The sequence below is a fragment of the Salvelinus fontinalis genome, chromosome 9 (assembly GCF_029448725.1).
Source record: "Salvelinus fontinalis isolate EN_2023a chromosome 9, ASM2944872v1, whole genome shotgun sequence".
In the NCBI taxonomy this organism is placed as follows: Eukaryota; Metazoa; Chordata; class Actinopteri; order Salmoniformes; family Salmonidae; genus Salvelinus; species Salvelinus fontinalis.
Window position 1 is genome coordinate 60,590,344 of NC_074673.1, and position 17,632 is coordinate 60,607,975.

General features: G+C 48.1%; 1 protein-coding gene across 1 annotated transcript in view; it reads right to left on the reverse strand.

The window, feature by feature from the left end:
* Positions 1–1,213: 1,213 nt before the first annotated feature.
* LOC129862898 (forkhead box protein O1-A-like) overlaps positions 1,214–17,632 on the reverse strand; it is a 75,284-nt gene continuing 58,865 nt past the window's right edge. The window contains exons 2-3 of the mRNA XM_055934984.1: positions 2,973–3,164; positions 1,214–2,687 (exon numbers count right to left, since the gene is read on the reverse strand). Coding sequence (XP_055790959.1) covers positions 1,248–2,687; positions 2,973–3,164 — 1,632 coding nt within the window. The 3' untranslated portion in view covers positions 1,214–1,247. The remainder of the gene's footprint in view (positions 2,688–2,972; positions 3,165–17,632) is intronic.

Genomic DNA, 17,632 nt, shown 5'->3' on the forward strand with positions numbered 1-17,632 from the left:
TCCAGGTGAGTCTGATGATGCGCAGGTGCGCGTAACGATGGTGACAGGTGTGCGCCATAATGAGCAGCCTTGTGACCTAGAGGCCGGAGAGGGAGCACACGTGACAGTAGTGTCATACCCAAGAAGACTCGAGGCTGTAATCACTGCTAATGGTGCTTCAACAAAGTAATGAGTAAAGGGTCTGAATACTTATGTAAATGTGACATTTCAGTTTTTTTATTTTAAACAATTACAGAAATGTCAAAAAAACTGTTTTTTGCTTTGTAATTATGGGGTATTGTGTGTAGATTGATGAGGGGGCAAAAAACTATTTAATCCATTTTAGAATAAGGATGTAACGTAACAAAATGTGGAAAAAGGTTGCGTGGTCTGAATACTTTCCGAATGCACTGTATGTTTGAAGTATAGTCACATATTTACAACGATAATATCTTATTCAGACATAATATGCCAAACTCTTTTTGACAACCTTGTTGAAAAGCACCTTGAAGGGTGGGACAGACCCCACTTGAATGCGAAATAGAACCCACTTCATTCCAGTTGTTTTTGAAGCGCTAAAACCAGCCCTGATTTTGAACATAAAAAAAATAAATACACGCTTGCAAAAAACATAATGTGAGATTCAAAAAACTCAAATAACATAATAAACATTTTTTCACAAAAAAACATTGCTTTAAGAGTCTGTAAAATAAGTCTCCAGCTTCTTCCCGAGTACTGTTGAAGTGAGTGATGTTGTGCCGAGTCGAGTTGCTGCTATATTTACAAGGCTAACTTCAGACCAGCCTTTCCCTCCCAGTCTCAGCCAGCGAAGTCCCTCCGTACCCCTTGATCTTTACAAATCTAAAGGGTCTAGATATGTAAACACAGTTTAATGATGGGAGCTTCCACCTTATTTCTTCCACCTTTACATATCTGCAATGGATAGTGACAGAATTGGGACGGGCTGACGATAGTCCTCTGGAGAGGGGCAATGGTTTCTTTAGACTTGTCCATTCTCTTAATGAAGGCCAGTGGAGAACGGTGAAAATCTGAAAAAATCTAAAATGTAAAACCATCAATAACTGCATAATTAATGTATTAAAAGATTTCAAAACCATTTACCATACATGGTTTGAGACACAATTTAATAGTAAATATATGATATTGATATGATATGATATATGATATTATATTTACACTGTTGTATTATATTTTATCTCTTTACACTAACCTGTCTGCTCTGAGTCGGAGAGGTGTGTGTGTGTGTCTTAGCCAGACACCCAGCTGTGTGTGGTGGTCTTCACCCCAACTCCCTGACTAAACCCCTGGGTGGTCACCATGGGGTCAAAGTTGAAGTCCAACGAGTCTCCATCCATCAGCGTGTCATGAAGAACAGACTCCATGTCACACTCAAACCTCTCGATGGACATGTCGTCTAGATCACTAGGCAGCCTCTCCTGATGATGGTGGTGGTGGTGATGGTGGGACTGGGGATGAGCAGAGCTGGGACCTGGACCTGGCCTCCCATAACCATTAGCACTGCTGCCGTAGCTGGGTGGAGGAGCTCCGCTGTGGTGGGGACTGTGGTTGTGATGGCCTGAGACTGGGTGACCACCACCACTGTGGGGCCGCTGCTGTAGCTGGTGGATGTGTGTCCTGAGGCTGGCTAGACGGGCTGGGCCTCCAGCGTGGTTGAGGCTGGTCAGGGGAATCAGGCCACAGCCGTTCATGGAGGGCCGAGATAGGGGAGGGCACTGGCCCTGGCTGTGGAAAGGCTGCAGGTGAGGGTGAGGGTGTGGATTTTGAGTGTGAGACTGAGGGTGTTGTGGGTGTTGCTGAGGAGGGGGTCTCATCATCTTCACCCCTCCGTGCCCCCCCACCTGTCCCACCTGCCCCTGGCTGCTGTAGTTTGGCAGCATCCGCCCTCCTCCTCCTCGCCCTCTCCCTGACTGGGACACTACTGTCTCCATGGTGGGCATGGCCTCCCCACCACCCCCACCCCCACCACGGGGGTCAGCTACGTCAGAGGTCAGCAGCTCCTTAAGGAGCCCAGCAGGGCAGTTGTAATGGCTCCGGAAGGGTGCAAAGGACCCTGGAGGCTTGCTCTCTGGCAGCGTCTGCATGGGGATGGGGGAGAGATGCGGGCTGTTCATGCCTGGCCCAGCCTGGCCATAGAGGCACTTCCTGTAGTCCTGCTGTTGGGGTTGGGGGTTCATGGAGGGTGAGCTATAGGGGCTGTTCTGAAGCATGGAGGAGGGGGAGGACCGGGAGGAGTCGGGCCCGGACCCAGGCCCGCCACATACCACCAGCTGGCCTTGATTCTTGGGGGACAGCAGGTTGAGGTTGTCAAGGAGACTCTCCATGACATTCTCTGTTCCATGGTGACCATGATGATGACCCCCCATGGAGCCGGCCAGGCCCACTTCTGATAGGCTGGGCAGGGTGGCCATGGAGGTAATCTTAGGCCCCACCCCTCCAGGGTAGCCCATATGGACGTCGGCCTCTGATAGGTCGATGTCCTGTTCCAAGAAGGGAGAGCGACGGCCAGAGAGGGTGGAGGCGTCGGAGGAGGCACGCGTCCGGAAGGTAGTCCAGGCCTCGAAGTCATCGTTGCTGTGGCTGTGGGAGTTGGGGCTGCCGAGCCACTTGGAGTACTGGGAGCCTCCCGGACTGTCTGCACCCCCAACTACCCCGTCCTGGAGAGCCACCTGGGGAGATGGGAGAGGGACAGAGGTGAGCTCAGGTAGACAAAGGTACACAGGTGGACAGGCCACTGACACAAAGCTGACAGACGTGCAGAACAACTCTGCACAGTAGGTAAAAGTAGAGATTGTTTTAGTTTCAGCACTTTGTGGCACCTCATATTAACCTAGAATGGTCTAAGTGATGAGCCCCAAGCCTATTCACTTTTCCATATTGACAAACAAACACTGTAGAGGTGCTGAAATACAGATACTGATAGACAGTGTATGTACTGTTCTGCTCCTTCCTACCTTCTTCTTGGCAGCCCGCCCTCTGCTCTTGGTAAACTTGCTGTTGTTGTCCATGGAGGCAGCTCTACGTCGGGGGGACTTCCCGCTCTTACCTCCCTCGGGGTTCAGCATCCACCAGGAGCTCTTCCCCGTCCCCTCATTCTGTACACGGACAAAGCGACTGTGGAGGGACAGGTTGTGGCGGATGGAGTTCTGGAGGAGAGAGGGAGGGAGAGTTTTTCGGCCTCGTACTCAATTCTTGCTCGTGCAATATGCATATTATTATTACTATTGGATAGAAAACATTCTCTAGTTTCTAAAACCGTTTGAATTATATCTGTGAGTAAAACAGAACTCATTTTGCAGCAAACTTCCTGACAGGAAGTGGAAAATCTGAAATCGATGCTCTGTTCTAGGGCCTGCCTATAAATGTCCTTGATATATATCAGTATACATGCACTTCATACGTCTTCCACTAGATGTCGACAGGCAGTGAGAGAAGAAATGGAGTGTATAACTTGATCTGGGGTGTAACGTTCCTGACCTGTTTTATGTTGTTTTTGTATGTGTTTATGGTCAGGACGTGTGTTTTGGGTGGGCAGTCTATGTTTTCTGTCTCTATGTTGGCTTTGGTTGCCTGGTATGGCTCTTAATTAGAGGCAGGTGTTTTGCGTTTTCCTCTAATTAAGAGTCATATTTAGGTAGGGTGTTCTCACTGTTTGTTTGTGGGTGATTGTCTCCTGTGTCGTCGAATGTATGAACCATACGGGACTGTTTGGCTGTTCGTTTATTTTGATGTAGTCTGTTTCCTGTCCGTGAGTTTTACGTTTAGTTATGTAAGTTTATGTTCAGGTTTCGTCTACGTCGTTTTCTTGTTTTGTATTTTGAAAGTGTTTTGTTTTCGTGTTGCCGTCGTATTCTAATAAAAGATGGCTTATTTCCCGAATGCTGCATTTTGGTCCACTGATCCTTCTCTCCTCTCCTCATCTGAGGAAGAGGAGAACGACAGCCCTTACAGAATCACCCACCAAACTAGGACCAAGCGGCAAGGGAAAGCTCAACAGAGCAACCAGGACTCCTGGACTTGGGAGGAGATCCTGGACGGTAAAGGACCCTGGGCTCAGCCAGGGGAATATCGCCGTCCCAAGGCGGAGTTGGAAGCAGCGAAGGCAGAGAGGCGCTGGTATGAGGAGGCAGCGCGGCGACGCGGTTGGGAGCCCGTGAGTCAGACCCAAAAATTTCTTGGGGGGGGCACACGAGGAGTGTGGCAAAGCCGGGTAGGATACCTGAGCCAACTCCCCGTGCTTACCATGGAGTGAGAGGGCGTCGTACTGGTAAGACACCGTGTTATGCGGTAAAGCGCACGGTGTCCCCAGTTCGCGTGCTTAGCCCAGTGCGGGCTATTCCACCTTGCCGCACTGGGAGGGCTAAGTTGGGCATCGAGCTGGATGTCATGAAGCCGGCCCAACGCATCTGGCCACCAGTGCGTCTCCTCGGGCCGGCATACATGGCACCAGCCTTACGAATGGTGTCCCCGGTTTGCCAGTATAGCCCAGTGCGGGCTATTCCACCTCGCCGCACTGGCAGGGCTACGGGCACCATTCAACCTGGTAAGGTTGGGCAGGCTCGGTGCTCAAGAGCACGTGTCCTCTTTCACGGTCCGGTATACCCGGTGCCACCTCCATGTACCAGTCCTCCGGTGGCAGCCCCCCGTACCAGGCTGTCTCTCCGGGTTCTCTCTCCAGCTGTTTCCTCCTCTCCAGCGCAGCCAGTGCCTATACCACGCACCAGGCTGTCTCTCCGTCTCCTCCCTACAGAGCCGTCCTGCCATGACCAGCCAGAGCCGTCCTGCCGGGACCAGCCAGAGCCGTCCTGCCGGGACCAGCCAGAGCCGTCCAGCCGGGACCAGCCAGAGCCGTCCAGCCGGGACCTGCCAGAGCCGTCCAGCCGGGACCTGCCAGAGCCGTCCAGCCGGGACCTGCCAGAGCCGTCCAGCCGGGACCTGCCAGAGCCGTCCAGCCGGGACCTGCCAGAGTCCCTCAGCCGGGACCTGCCAGAGTCCCTCAGCCGGGACCTGCCAGAGTCCCTCAGCCGGGACCTGCCAGAGTCCCTCAGCCGGGACCTGCCAGAGTCCCTCAGCCGGGACCTGCCCCTTGTCCCGGTGCTGCCCCTTGTCCCGGTGCTGCCCCTTATCCCGGTGCTGCCCCTTGTCCCGGTGCTGCCCCTTGTCCCGGTGCTGCCCCTTATCCCGGTGCTGGTCCTTATCCCGGTGCTGCCCCTTGTCCGGTGCTGCCCCTTGTCCCGGTGCTGCCCCTTGTCCCGGTGCTGCCCCTTGTCCCGGTGCTGCCCCTTCTCCCGGTGCTGGCCGTTCATTTAGGGGATGTTAGTTTTAGGGTAATCATTGGAAGGGGAAGACAGAAGCGGGGAGTGACTATGGTGGTGTGGGGACAGCGTCCAGAGCCTGAGCCACCACCGTGGTCAACTGCCCACCCAGACCCTCCCCTGGACTTTGTGCTGGTGCGCCCGGCGTTCGCACCTTGAGGGGGGGGTTCTGTAACGTTCCTGACCTGTTTTATGTTGTTTTTGTATGTGTTTATGGTCAGGGCGTGTGTTTTGGGTGGGCAGTCTATGTTTTCTGTCTCTATGTTGGTTTTGGTTGCCTGGTATGGCTCTTAATTAGAGGCAGGTGTTTTGCGTTTTCCTCTAATTAAGAGTCATATTTAGGTAGGGTGTTCTCACTGTTTGTTTGTGGGTGATTGTCTCCTGTGTCGTCGAATGTATGAACCATACGGGACTGTTTGGCTGTTCGTTTATTTTGATGTAGTCTGTTTCCTGTCCGTGAGTTTTACGTTTAGTTATGTAAGTTTATGTTCAGGTTTCGTCTACGTCGTTTTCTTGTTTTGTATTTTGAAAGTGTTTTGTTTTCGTGTTGCCGTCGTATTCTAATAAAAGATGGCTTATTTCCCGAATGCTGCATTTTGGTCCACTGATCCTTCTCTCCTCTCCTCATCTGAGGAAGAGGAGAACGACAGCCCTTACATGGGGTCGAATAAAAGCTCTTTGTATGACGTGTCACCAGTTTCCTGTTTTCTGGAGAGCGCGTGAAGGGACCTGGTTTTGCCTTCTGTACAGCTGTCGTTATAGACGACTAATATCTCTGGCTTTGATTTTATTTGATACATGTGACAATATCATCGTAAAGTATGTTTTTTCAATATAGTTTTATTAAATTATTGAAATTTTTTTGGGACGTTAGGCGTGTTGCTTTGTCTGCGTATGTTCAGGAAGGAGAGCTTCGCGCCACTTTGCTAGCTTTCTGTGCTAATTGACTGGAGAAGAGGACATTCTAAATCCAAACAACGATTGTTCTGGACAAAGGACCCCTTGTACAACATTCTGATGGAAGATCATCAAAAGTAGGACCCATTTTATGATGTTATTTCATATATCTGTCGTACATGTGTACTAGTAGTTTGCGGCCAGGTTTTGGGCACGCTCTCGCCATAACGTAAACTGCATATCGTAATGAAGTTATTTTTAGAATTCTAACACGGCGATTGCATTAAGAACTAGTGTATCTATCATTTCCTATACAACATGTATTTTTTAGTTATGTTTATGAATAGTTATTTGGTCAGAATATGTGAGTGTCAGAAAAATATCCGGACGTTGTGGGAAAAAGATGCTACGTTAGCACAATGTATAACCACTGATTTCAGCTCTAAATATGCACATTTTCGAACAAAACATAAGTGTATGTATAACCTGATGTTATAGGACTGTCATCTGATGAAGCTTATCAAGGTTAGTCAAAAATTATATATCTTTTGCTGGTTTGTTACGATCGCTAACTTTTGCTGCTGGGGAATGGCTTGTGTTTCTGGCTATTGTGGTAAGCTAATATAATGCTATATTGTGTTTTCGCTGTAAAACACTTAAGAAATCGGAAATATTGGCTGGAATCACAAGATGCCTGTCTTTCATTTGCTGTACACCATGTATTTTTCAGAAATGTTTTATGATGAGTATTTAGGTATTTGACGTTGGTGTCTGTAATTACTCTGGCTGCTTCGGTGCCATTTCTGACGGTAGCTGTGATGGTAGCTGCAATGTAAAACTGATTTATAGCTCAAATATGCACATTTTTCGAACAAAACATAGATTTATTGAATAACATGTTATAAGACTGTCATCTGATGAAGTTGTTTCTTGGTTAGTTTGGTTGGTTCCTGGTTAGTTAGGTTGGTTTTGTGCATGCTACCTGTGCCTGCTCGCCTCCCTACCACTGAGGAAGTACAGTTCCCGCTCAGCCCAGTCAAAACTGTTCGCTGCTCTGGCACCCCAATGGTGGAACAAACTCCCTCACGACGCCAGGACAGCGGAGTCAATCACCACCTTCCGGAGACACCTGAAACCCCACCTCTTCAAGGAATACCTAGGTGAAAGCAATCCTTCTGCCCCCCCCCCCCCCTCTTAAAAGATTTAGATGCACTATTGTAAAGTGGCTGTTCCACTGGATGTCATAAGGTGAATGCACCAATTTGTAAGTCGCTCTGGATAAGAGCGTCTGCTAAATGGCTTAAATGTAAATGTAAATGTCTGTGAAAAATGTCTGTCCTTTTTTGTATTTGGTGGTGAGCTAACATAAATATACGTGGTGTTTTCGCTGTAAAACATTTTAAAAGTCGGACATGTTGGCTGGATTCACAAGATGTTTATCTTTCAAATGCTGTATTGGACTTGTTAATGTGTGAAAGTTAAATATTTCTAAAAAATATATTTTGAATTTCGCGCCCTGCACTTTAGCTGGCTGTTGTCATAAGTGTACCGACCTCGGGCTTGCAGCCAGAAGAAGTTAAATAATCCATATCTAACCTGACCTAATGTCCCTACGAAACACTAAATGGTGTGACATGTCAGTGTGTATTTGAGGAGACAATTCCAACTACTTGTCGATCAAGTGTTGCCTCGTTACGCCACACACAAACACCACGTCACACACATACGTAGACACGCACGCATGTGCACACACACGTATCCAGAGACCACACAAGGGCTGCCACAGTCCCAGCCACTCAATATGAGCTACATAGGTAAGGCATGGCCTATTGGGCTTGAAAAGGAAAACTCATTTGCCATTATTTCATACGAGAAGGAGGTGGGAGTGAAATCAAAATAAACAGGCCAGACGGACAGACGGACAGTGCCCTGCTCTACGCTACATATATATACACACATCCTTCCTAATGATGTTTTGACTAGCCAGCTTTATCCACCCTGATGTGACCTTTTGGCAGAACCCCCACTGGGCCTCTTTGGGGAGGGAGGGAGGGAGTTAAAAAAATATTATTTCACCTTTATTTAACCAGGTAGGCCAGTTGAGAACAAGTTCTCATTTACAACTGTGACCTGGCCAAGATGAAGCAAAGCAGTGCGACACAAACAACACAGAGTTACACACGGGACAAACAAACGTACAGTCAATAACACAATATAAAAATATATATACAGTGTGGACAAATGTATTAAGATTAGGGAGGTAAGGCAATAAATAGGCCTCTGACAGCTGATGCTTAAAGTTAGTGAGAGAGATATAAGACTCCAGCTTCAGTTATTTTTGCAATTCGTTCCAGTCATTGGCAGCAGAGAACTGGAAGGAAAGGCGTCCAAAGGAGGACTTGGCTTTGGGGATGACCAGTGAAATATACCTGCTGGAGCGCGTGCTATGGATGGGTGCTGCTATGGTGACCAGTGAGCTGAGATAAGGCGGGGCTTTAACTAGCAAAGACTTATAGATGACCTGGAGCCAGTGGGTTTGGCGACTAATATAATGCGAGGGCCAGCCAACGAGAGCATACAGGTCGCAGTGGTGGGTAGTATATGGGGCTTTTGTGACAAAACGGATGGCACTGTGATAGACTACATCCAATTTGCTGAGTAGAGTGTTGGAGGATATTTTGTAAATGACATCGCCGAAGTCAAGGATCGGTAGGATAGTCAGTTTTACGAGGGTATGTTTGGCAGCATGAGTGAAGGATGCTTTGTTGCGAAATAGGAAGCCGATTCTAGATTTAATTTTGGATTGGAGATGTTTAATGTGAGTCTAGAAGGAACGTTTACAGTCTAACCAGACACCTAGGTATTTGTAGTTGTCCACATATTCTAAGTCAGAACCGTCCAGAGTAGTGATGCTAGATGGGCGGGCAGGTGCGGGCAGTGATCGGTTGAAGAGCATGCATTTACTTTTACTAGCATTTAAGAGCAGTTCGAGGCCACGGAAGGAGTGTTGTATGGCATTGAAGCTTGTCTGGAGGTTTGTTAACGCAGTGTCCAAAGAAGGGCCAGAAGTATACAGAATGGTGTTGTCTGCGTAGAGGTGGATCAAAGAATCACCAGCAGCAAGAGCGACATCATTGATGTATACAGAGAAAAGAGTCGGCTCGAGAATTGAACCCTGTGGCACCCCCATAGAGACTGCCAGAGGCCCGGACAACAGGCTCTCCGATTTGGCGCACTGAACTCTATCTGAGAAGTAGTTGGTGAACCAGGCGAGGCAATCATTTGAGAAACCAAGGCTGTTGAGTCTTCCGATAAGAATGTGGTGATTGACAGAGTCGAAAGCCTTGGCCAGTTTGATGAAGACGGCTGCACAGTATTGTCTTTTATCAATGGCGGTTATGATATTGTTTAGGACCTTGAGCGTGGCTGAGGTGCACCCATGACCAGCTCGGAAACCAGATTGCATAGCGGAGAAGGTACAGCGGGATTCGAAATGGTCAGTGATCTATTTGTTAACTTGGCTTTCAAAGACTTTAGAAAGGCAGGGTGGGATAGATATAGGTCTGTAACAGTTTCCGTCTAGAGTGTCTCCCCCTTTGAAGAGGGAGATGACCGCGGCAGCTTTCCAATCTTTAGGGATCTCAGACGATACGAGAGGTTGAGGCCGATATGAAATGCTTATTAAAGAGCAGTGATACTATCAAAAGCAGTGTGCGGGTTTCTTCTTTTTTCTCACCTTACGCCTGCGGAAAATTGAAGTTTATAGATAGATTTCCCAAAGAAGCATCACTTTGTGCATGGATAGTAACGTTAGCAGCAGCAGGAGGTGGCGGCGCCAGGATGATGTGTAGCACACTGGTAAGTTGTTTATCAAGTTAACCATCTATTCTGGGTCCTGTCAGGTAGCTAAGCTAACTTGCTAATGAACTGATTTCCAGTCCCAAAGAGAGAACTATGATGACTGGTCTAATTTCTATATTTCCTGACCTCAGATACACAGACCTGTGAAAGATGGTAAACCCTGACTGCGGCTAAAGGACCCAACGAAAGTCCCAAGTCCTGGAGAGACTGATGGGTATATCGCCAATGGGATATATACTGTATACTACTGGTTTAATGTTGTAATTGGCTGTAAGGAATACAAAAATACTCTTAAAAGAAACAATGCATAGACCTAGAACATGCATGGCGATCAAGCTTCCGGGTGTTCAGACTTCTGCTCCAGACCATCCCTGATATTCTGCTTATTATTTGTATTAGACACTATTATTTGAACTATTCAATATTCTCTTGTATTGGAGTAAGATTCATGTCTAAACCCACTAACAATTTACATAGACGTTCTTTGTATGATATGAAATATAGTGTTTAATTAAGTATAGTGGATTTTTTGGGTCATTGAACGTTCACTGTTTCTGTTTTATTTGGTTGTCACTCACTCTCGTTTTTTTCTGATGATATTGCACAGATTTGCAGCTGCAGCTGATGTCCTTGATCATTGCTGGTGTAACGGCTGTCTTTCGGTGAGTTAGTAGACCAAGGCGCAGCGGGTTGTGAATACATAATGACTTTATTGCAAGACGAAGAACAGAAACGAAATACACTTGACTAATTTACAAAATAACAAAACGAACTAGACAGACCTAAACTACGAACTTACATGAAACGAAGAACACATGAACAGGAACGACCGAACGAACGAGACGAGACAGTACCGTGTGGTGCAATCAACACAGACACAGCGACAATCACTCACAAACAAACAGTGAGAACAACCTACCTTAATATGACTCTCAATTAGAGGAAAACGCAAAACACCTGCCTCTAATTAAGAGCCATACCAGGCAACCCAAAACCAACATAGAAACAGAAAACATAGACTGCCCACCCAAAACTCACGCCCTGACCATCACACACATACAAAACAACCGAAAACAGGTCAGGGACGTGACAGAACCCCCCCCCCCCTCAAGGTGCGAACTCCGGGCGCACCCCTAAAACTCAAGGGGAGGGTCTGGGTGGGCATCTGTCCGCGGTGGCGGCTCCGGCGGTGGACGAGGACACCACTCCACCACTGTCTTTGCCCCCCTCCTTAGCGTCCCTTGAGTGGCGACCCTCGCCCCCAACCATGGTCCAGGAACCTTTACTAAGGCCCCTCCAACATAGAGGAGACAGCTCAGGACAGAGAGGTAGCCCAGGACAGAGAGGCAGCTCAGGACAGAGAGGTAGCTCCGGACAGAGGGACAGCTTAGGACAGAGGGACAGCTTAGGACAGAGGGACAACTCTGTACTAATGGCAACTCCGGACTGGGTGGCAGCTCCGGACTGGTTGGCAGCTCCGGACTGAGAGGCAGCTCCGGACTGAGTGGCAGCTCCGGACTGAGTGGCAGCTCATGACTGTAGGGCAGCTCATGACTGTAGGGCAGCTCATGACTGTAGGGCAGCTCATGACTGTAGGGCAGCTCATGACTGTAAGGCAGCTCATGACTGTAGGGCAGCTCATGACTGTAGGGCAGCTCATGACTGTTGGGCAGCTCATGACTGTTGGGCAGCTCATGACTGTCTGGCGGCTCTGGCAGCTCCTGACTGGCTGGCGGCTCTGGCAGCTCCTGACTGGCTGGCGGCTCTGGCAGCTCCTGACTGGCTGGCGGCTCTGGCAGCTCCTGACTGGCTGGCGGCTCTGGCAGCTCCTGACTGACGGACGGCTCTAGCGGCTCCTGACTGACGGACGGCTCTAATGGCTCGGGACAGACGGGCGGCTCTAATGGCTCGTGGCAGACGGATGGCTCAGAAGGCGCTGTGCAGACGGATGGCTCAGAAGGCGCTGGGCAGACAGATGGCTCAGACGGCGCTGGGCAGACAGATGGCTCAGACGGCGCTGGGCAGACAGATGGCTCAGACGGCGCTGGGCAGACAGATGGCTCAGACGGCGCTGGGCAGACAGATGACTCAGACGGCGCTGGGCAGACAGATGACTCAGACGGAGCTGGGCAGACAGGCAGTGCAGAAGGCATTGGGCAGACGGCCGACTCTGCCCTGCTGAGGCGCACAGTAGGCCTGGTGCGTGGTGCCGGAACTGGAGGTACCGGGATGACGGCACGCACTTCAAGGCTAGTGCGGGGAGCAGGGACAGGGCACACTGACCTCTCGAAGCGCACTATAGGCCTGGTGCGTGGTACCGGAACTGGAGGTACCGGGCTGAGGGCACGCACCTCTGGGCGAGTGCGGGGAGAAGGAACAGTGCGTACAGGGCTCTGGAGACGCACAGATGGCTTAGTGCGTGGTGCCGGAACTGGAGGCACTGGGCTGGAGACACACACCATAGGGAGAGTGCGTGGAGGAGGAACAGGGCTCTTAAAACGCACTGGAAGCCTGGTGCGTGGTGTAGGCACTGGTGGTACTGGGCTGGGGCGAGGAGGTAGCGCCGGAAATACCGGACCGTGTAGGCGTACTGGCTCCCTTGAGCACTGAGCCTGCCCAACCTTACCTGGTTGCATGCTCCCCGTAGCCCGTCCAGTGCGTGCGGGGAGGTGGAATAACCCGCATTGGGCTGTGTTGGCGAACCGGGGACACCATGCGTAAGGCTGGTGCCATGTACACCGGCCCGAGGAGACGTACTGGAGGCCAGATATGTTGAGCCGGCTTCATGGCACTTGGCTCAATGCTCACCCTAGCCCTACCAGTGCGGGGAGGTGGAATAACCCGCACCGGGCTATGAACACGTACAGGAGACACCGTGCGCTCTACTGCGTAACATGGTGTCTGCCCGTACTCCCGCTCTCCACGGTTAGCCTGGGAAGTGGGCGCAGGTCTCCTACCTGCCCTCGGCCCACTACCTCTTGGCCCACTACCTCTTAGCCCCCCCCCAAGAAATTTTTGGGTAGTACTTGCGGGCTTCCAGCCTTGCTTCCATGCTGCCTCCTCATATCGTCGCCTATCCGCTTTAGATGCCTCCAGCTCCGCCTTGGAACGGCGACACTCCTCTGGCTCTGCCCAGGGTCCTTTACCGTCCAGGATCTCTTCCCATGTCCAATCCTCCTTGACCCACTGCTGCTGTCGTTGCTGTCCGTTAACCCGCTGCTTGATCTGGGTTTGGTGGGTGATTCTGTAACGGCTGTCTTTCGGTGAGTTAGTAGACCAAGGCGCAGAGGGTTGTGAATACATAATGACTTTATTGCAAGACGAAGAACAGACACGAAATCCACTTGACTAATTTACAAAATAACAAAACGAACTAGACAGACCTAAACTACGAACTTACATGAAACGAAGAACACATGAACAGGAACGACCGAGACGAGACAGTACCGTGTGGTGCAATCAACACAGACACAGCGACAATCACCCACAAACAAACAGTGAGAACAACCTACCTTAATATGACTCTCAATTAGAGGAAAACGCAAAACACCTGCCTCTAATTAAGAGCCATACCAGGCAACCCAAAACCAACATAGAAACAGAAAACATAGACTGCCCACCCAAAACTCACGCCCTGACCATCACACACATACAAAACAACAGAAAACAGGTCAGGAACGTGACAGCTGGGGTTGTAACAATCCCTGTATGGCTAACCTAGGATGCAACCCCGGTCCCCGACAGCACTACATACCCACAAAGCAGCGTCTATTACCTTGATCTTGGTTGGGCTAGGATAACAGTACCTTAGGTCTCAGGGCGGGTGACATCACCACACCATGGCTACTAGGGCATTCTCACTTAATCTTTCCTTGATTATTTTGCATCCTATCTCCTCAACTGTATTGTATTGCAACTGTATTGGAGGAGAAGGTACAAAGTCCCTCCCTTCTGACCTTCTTCTCCAATGGGTTTTTAGAAGGAGACTAGGAGAGGATTTGAGTAAGGAGGAATTGAGAAAGAGCCTAGCACTCACCTGTCAACTAGCTCACATGTGATACACACTCAACCCTCTTCTACACTCACTGACCTCGTCCTCCTCCGCATCAACCTCGGCAGCCAGCAGAGCAGACTGTGTGAACTGAGTCAATCTAGCACCCACATAATTAATTTTGTGGGTATTTAATTCTGCTACGTTGACTCTGATCACACGGTCGGTGGCTGAGTTATACTGTCGCTGGCGTAGGAGGAGGTGAAAGGGTTGTGACTGTCGTGGGAGGTGAGCTGCATGTGAGTTCTAGTAGTCAATGTAATGTGATGTCATCCCCCTTGAGACTTGAAGTAGTGTATCCTCCTGTCTATCATGACGGTGTCTATATTTTAATACTGTAAGCATCTCGGCTGCGGGAGGATCTCCTCCTGCGACTTTGCACCGATTTGTTTCGTTCCGCTCCACTCATTGTCCTCCTTCTCCAGTGGTTAGCATGCTAGCTACAAGTGTCATTTGATTAGGGTTTGTGTCCTGGCCCAGTCAGCCATACAAAGATGGAACTCACACATTACTACATAGCTGCTTTGCAGCCCATGTAAAAGTTACCCTTCACTGTGGTCACTCTCCAGGGGATTTTTCTCTTGCCTCCACTATCCGTGCTCTACCCTTTTGGTTGCAGTGGCTGTGAGATTATTTACGGCGTGCATGCCCAATGCAGACATGATGGGATTAGTATTGGCCTCGTGGGCATGTCCAATGCACTTATACATGTGGCTTGTCATTTCTATACTGAAACAGCAAATCCTCACACATTGTTTACATTTTGCTGAGACGTTTTTTCCATTTGAAATTTTACTACTAGATCTAGGAAAGGCACTTACACATCTGAGATAACCTGTGTATGTTAATCATTTGCTAACAACTTGAAAGACAAGAAAGGTCTGATTGATAATGGCAATATCAGTGTTTTTTATTCATTAGACAGTTAATGAGGCTAACCATGTTGAAGGACACCAGACTTGACTCCTACAGCTACTGTACATGCCATCATGACATGGATTAGTGCAAGCCCTAGCCTTGTAATGAAGGTAGGTCTTAAGGATGACTTTCTCAGTACAGAGACATTATTAGCAAATGTCACTATCATGAGGGTGGGCATAAAGGAATATTTTAAGGTTAATTTTATTTCATTTCAAAATACATGATGGTTGAAATAAAGTTGCAATTTGTTTGCTTCGTGTCATGCATCATCCTGGTGTAATTAATATGCAGTTCAACGTTATCACCACAAGGTAACAGCGCTAGCATTGGTATTATAAGCTTTACTACATGTAAACCAACAACTAGCTTGGTCTCGTAACGTGACATTTATAATACATGCCTAGCACAAGCTAGCGGTTCATTAAAACTACAGTATGTTTCTTAATTGAAACTAAGTGGGCAGTACACCTGGTTAAAATATAGTTGCGTTTTGGAGGAAGCAGATGAAGAGCTAGGAGAGAGATTGGTGAGGGGGAGAGAGAGAGGTCGATAGTGGGGTAATTACTGCTGCTAGCTAACTTTGACGTAGCTAAACAATGTGGCCGTCAAACATTGGACTCGTATGCTAGCTACATTTAGTTTAGTTATATTGTTGGCTGTTGTGAGATAAATTCATCTATCTAGCTGGCTAACAAGGTAAGCTGATCTTTGTCTACCTTCACAATGCGAGCTCTGGTTATTTGCTGTGCTAGCCAAATGTAACACCATCAGATTAAACGGATAATAAATGGGAAATAAACATTTTCTGATGATTTTGTTTAGTGGATCTGGTAGCAACAAGTCAATGTGTGTATATAATTAATTTGTTACATTTTGGGGTTGGATCAATAAGTATTAACTTATAATTTTGTGCTAGTTTAACAGTTTTAACTTTAGACCGTACCCTCGCCCGGACTCGTTACCCATCATTACCCATCGCTCCACAAAAGCCGCGGCCCTTGCAGAGCAAGTAGAACCAATACTTCAAGGTCTTAGAGCAAGTGACGTCACCGATTGAATGGCTATTAGTGCGCACCACCGCTAACTAGCTAGCCATTTCACATCCATTACACTCACCCCCCTTTCGACCTCCTCCTTTTCTGCAGCAACCAGTGATCCGGGTCAACAGCATCAATGTAACAGTATAACTTTGGTCCGTCCCCTCGCCCCGACCCGGGCGCAAACCAGGGACCTTCTGCACACACCAACAACAGTCACCCACGAAGCATCGTTACCCATCGCTCCACAAAGGCTGTGGCCCTTGCAGGGCAAGGGGAACCACTACTTCAAGGTCTCAGACCAACTAACTAGGTAGTTAGCAAGTATGGTGAGCTGCAGGATTGGATGTTTACTGGGGAACGTCTTGGTTGCGCTTGCATATAGAACATGTTATTGTTGTGACAGTTGAAAAGGTCTAGAACCTTGTTTACAATCTAAAAATATGTGTAGATCTTTGAGGTGTGCACTTTGAACCAGAGAGGGAGGGGAGGTGCTAGTGCTAGCCTTGCGGTGTGATTTAAAAAGAAACAAAACAGAGAGCAAAATAGTGGGGGGTTTTACATTTCAGTCACAGCACACATACACACGAATATGCATACACACACAACCAATGGTTGTAATCCTTTTCACAATAGCTCTGAGTAACACGTTTCCTGTAGAGCTCCACCCTGTTTCACCTGTACAACCCTCTCGCACTCATCTATCAACTCCGCCTCAGACACACACGCATGCACATGCGCACACACACCCTAACTGCCAACACCATCAAACAGAGAAAATAGAGAGAAAGAACAAAGGGAGGGGAAAATATCAAAAAAAGGTTTTCTTTTTACAGGCGGGCCGGGCAGCATTACAAAAGACACCCAGAGAAACAGTTTGAAGAGCTCAGTAAATGACAATGGAAATAGTTCCCCACACAAATCGTTTCTCCGTCAAAAACACAATGAAGAACATAACTGACAAAAGTATAGCTAGATGACAGTAAGTTGAGTTACAATCTCACAACCACATACACTACCGGTCAAAAGTTTTAGAACACCTACTCATTCAAAGTTTTTTCTTTATTTTTACTATTTTCTACATTGTAGAATAATAGTGAAGACATCAAAACTATGAAATAACACATATGGAATCATGTAGTAACCAAGAAAGTGTTAAATAACTCAAAATATATTTTATATTTGAGATTCTTCAAATAGCCACCCTTCACCTTGATGATAGCTTTGCACACACTTGGCATTCTCTCAACCAGCTTCATGAGGTAGTCACCTGGAATGTATTTCAATTAACAGGTGTGCCTGCTTAAAAGTTAATTTGTGGAATTTCTTTCCTTCTTAATGCGTTTGAGCCAATCAGTTGTGTTGTGACAAGGGTACACAGAAGATAGCCCTATTTGGTAAAAGACCAAGTCCATATTATGGCAAGAACAGCTCATGTAAGCAAAGAGAAATGACAGTCCATCATAACTTGACATGAAGGTCAGTCAATCTGGAACATTTCAAGAACTTTTAAAGTCTCTTCAAGTGCAGTC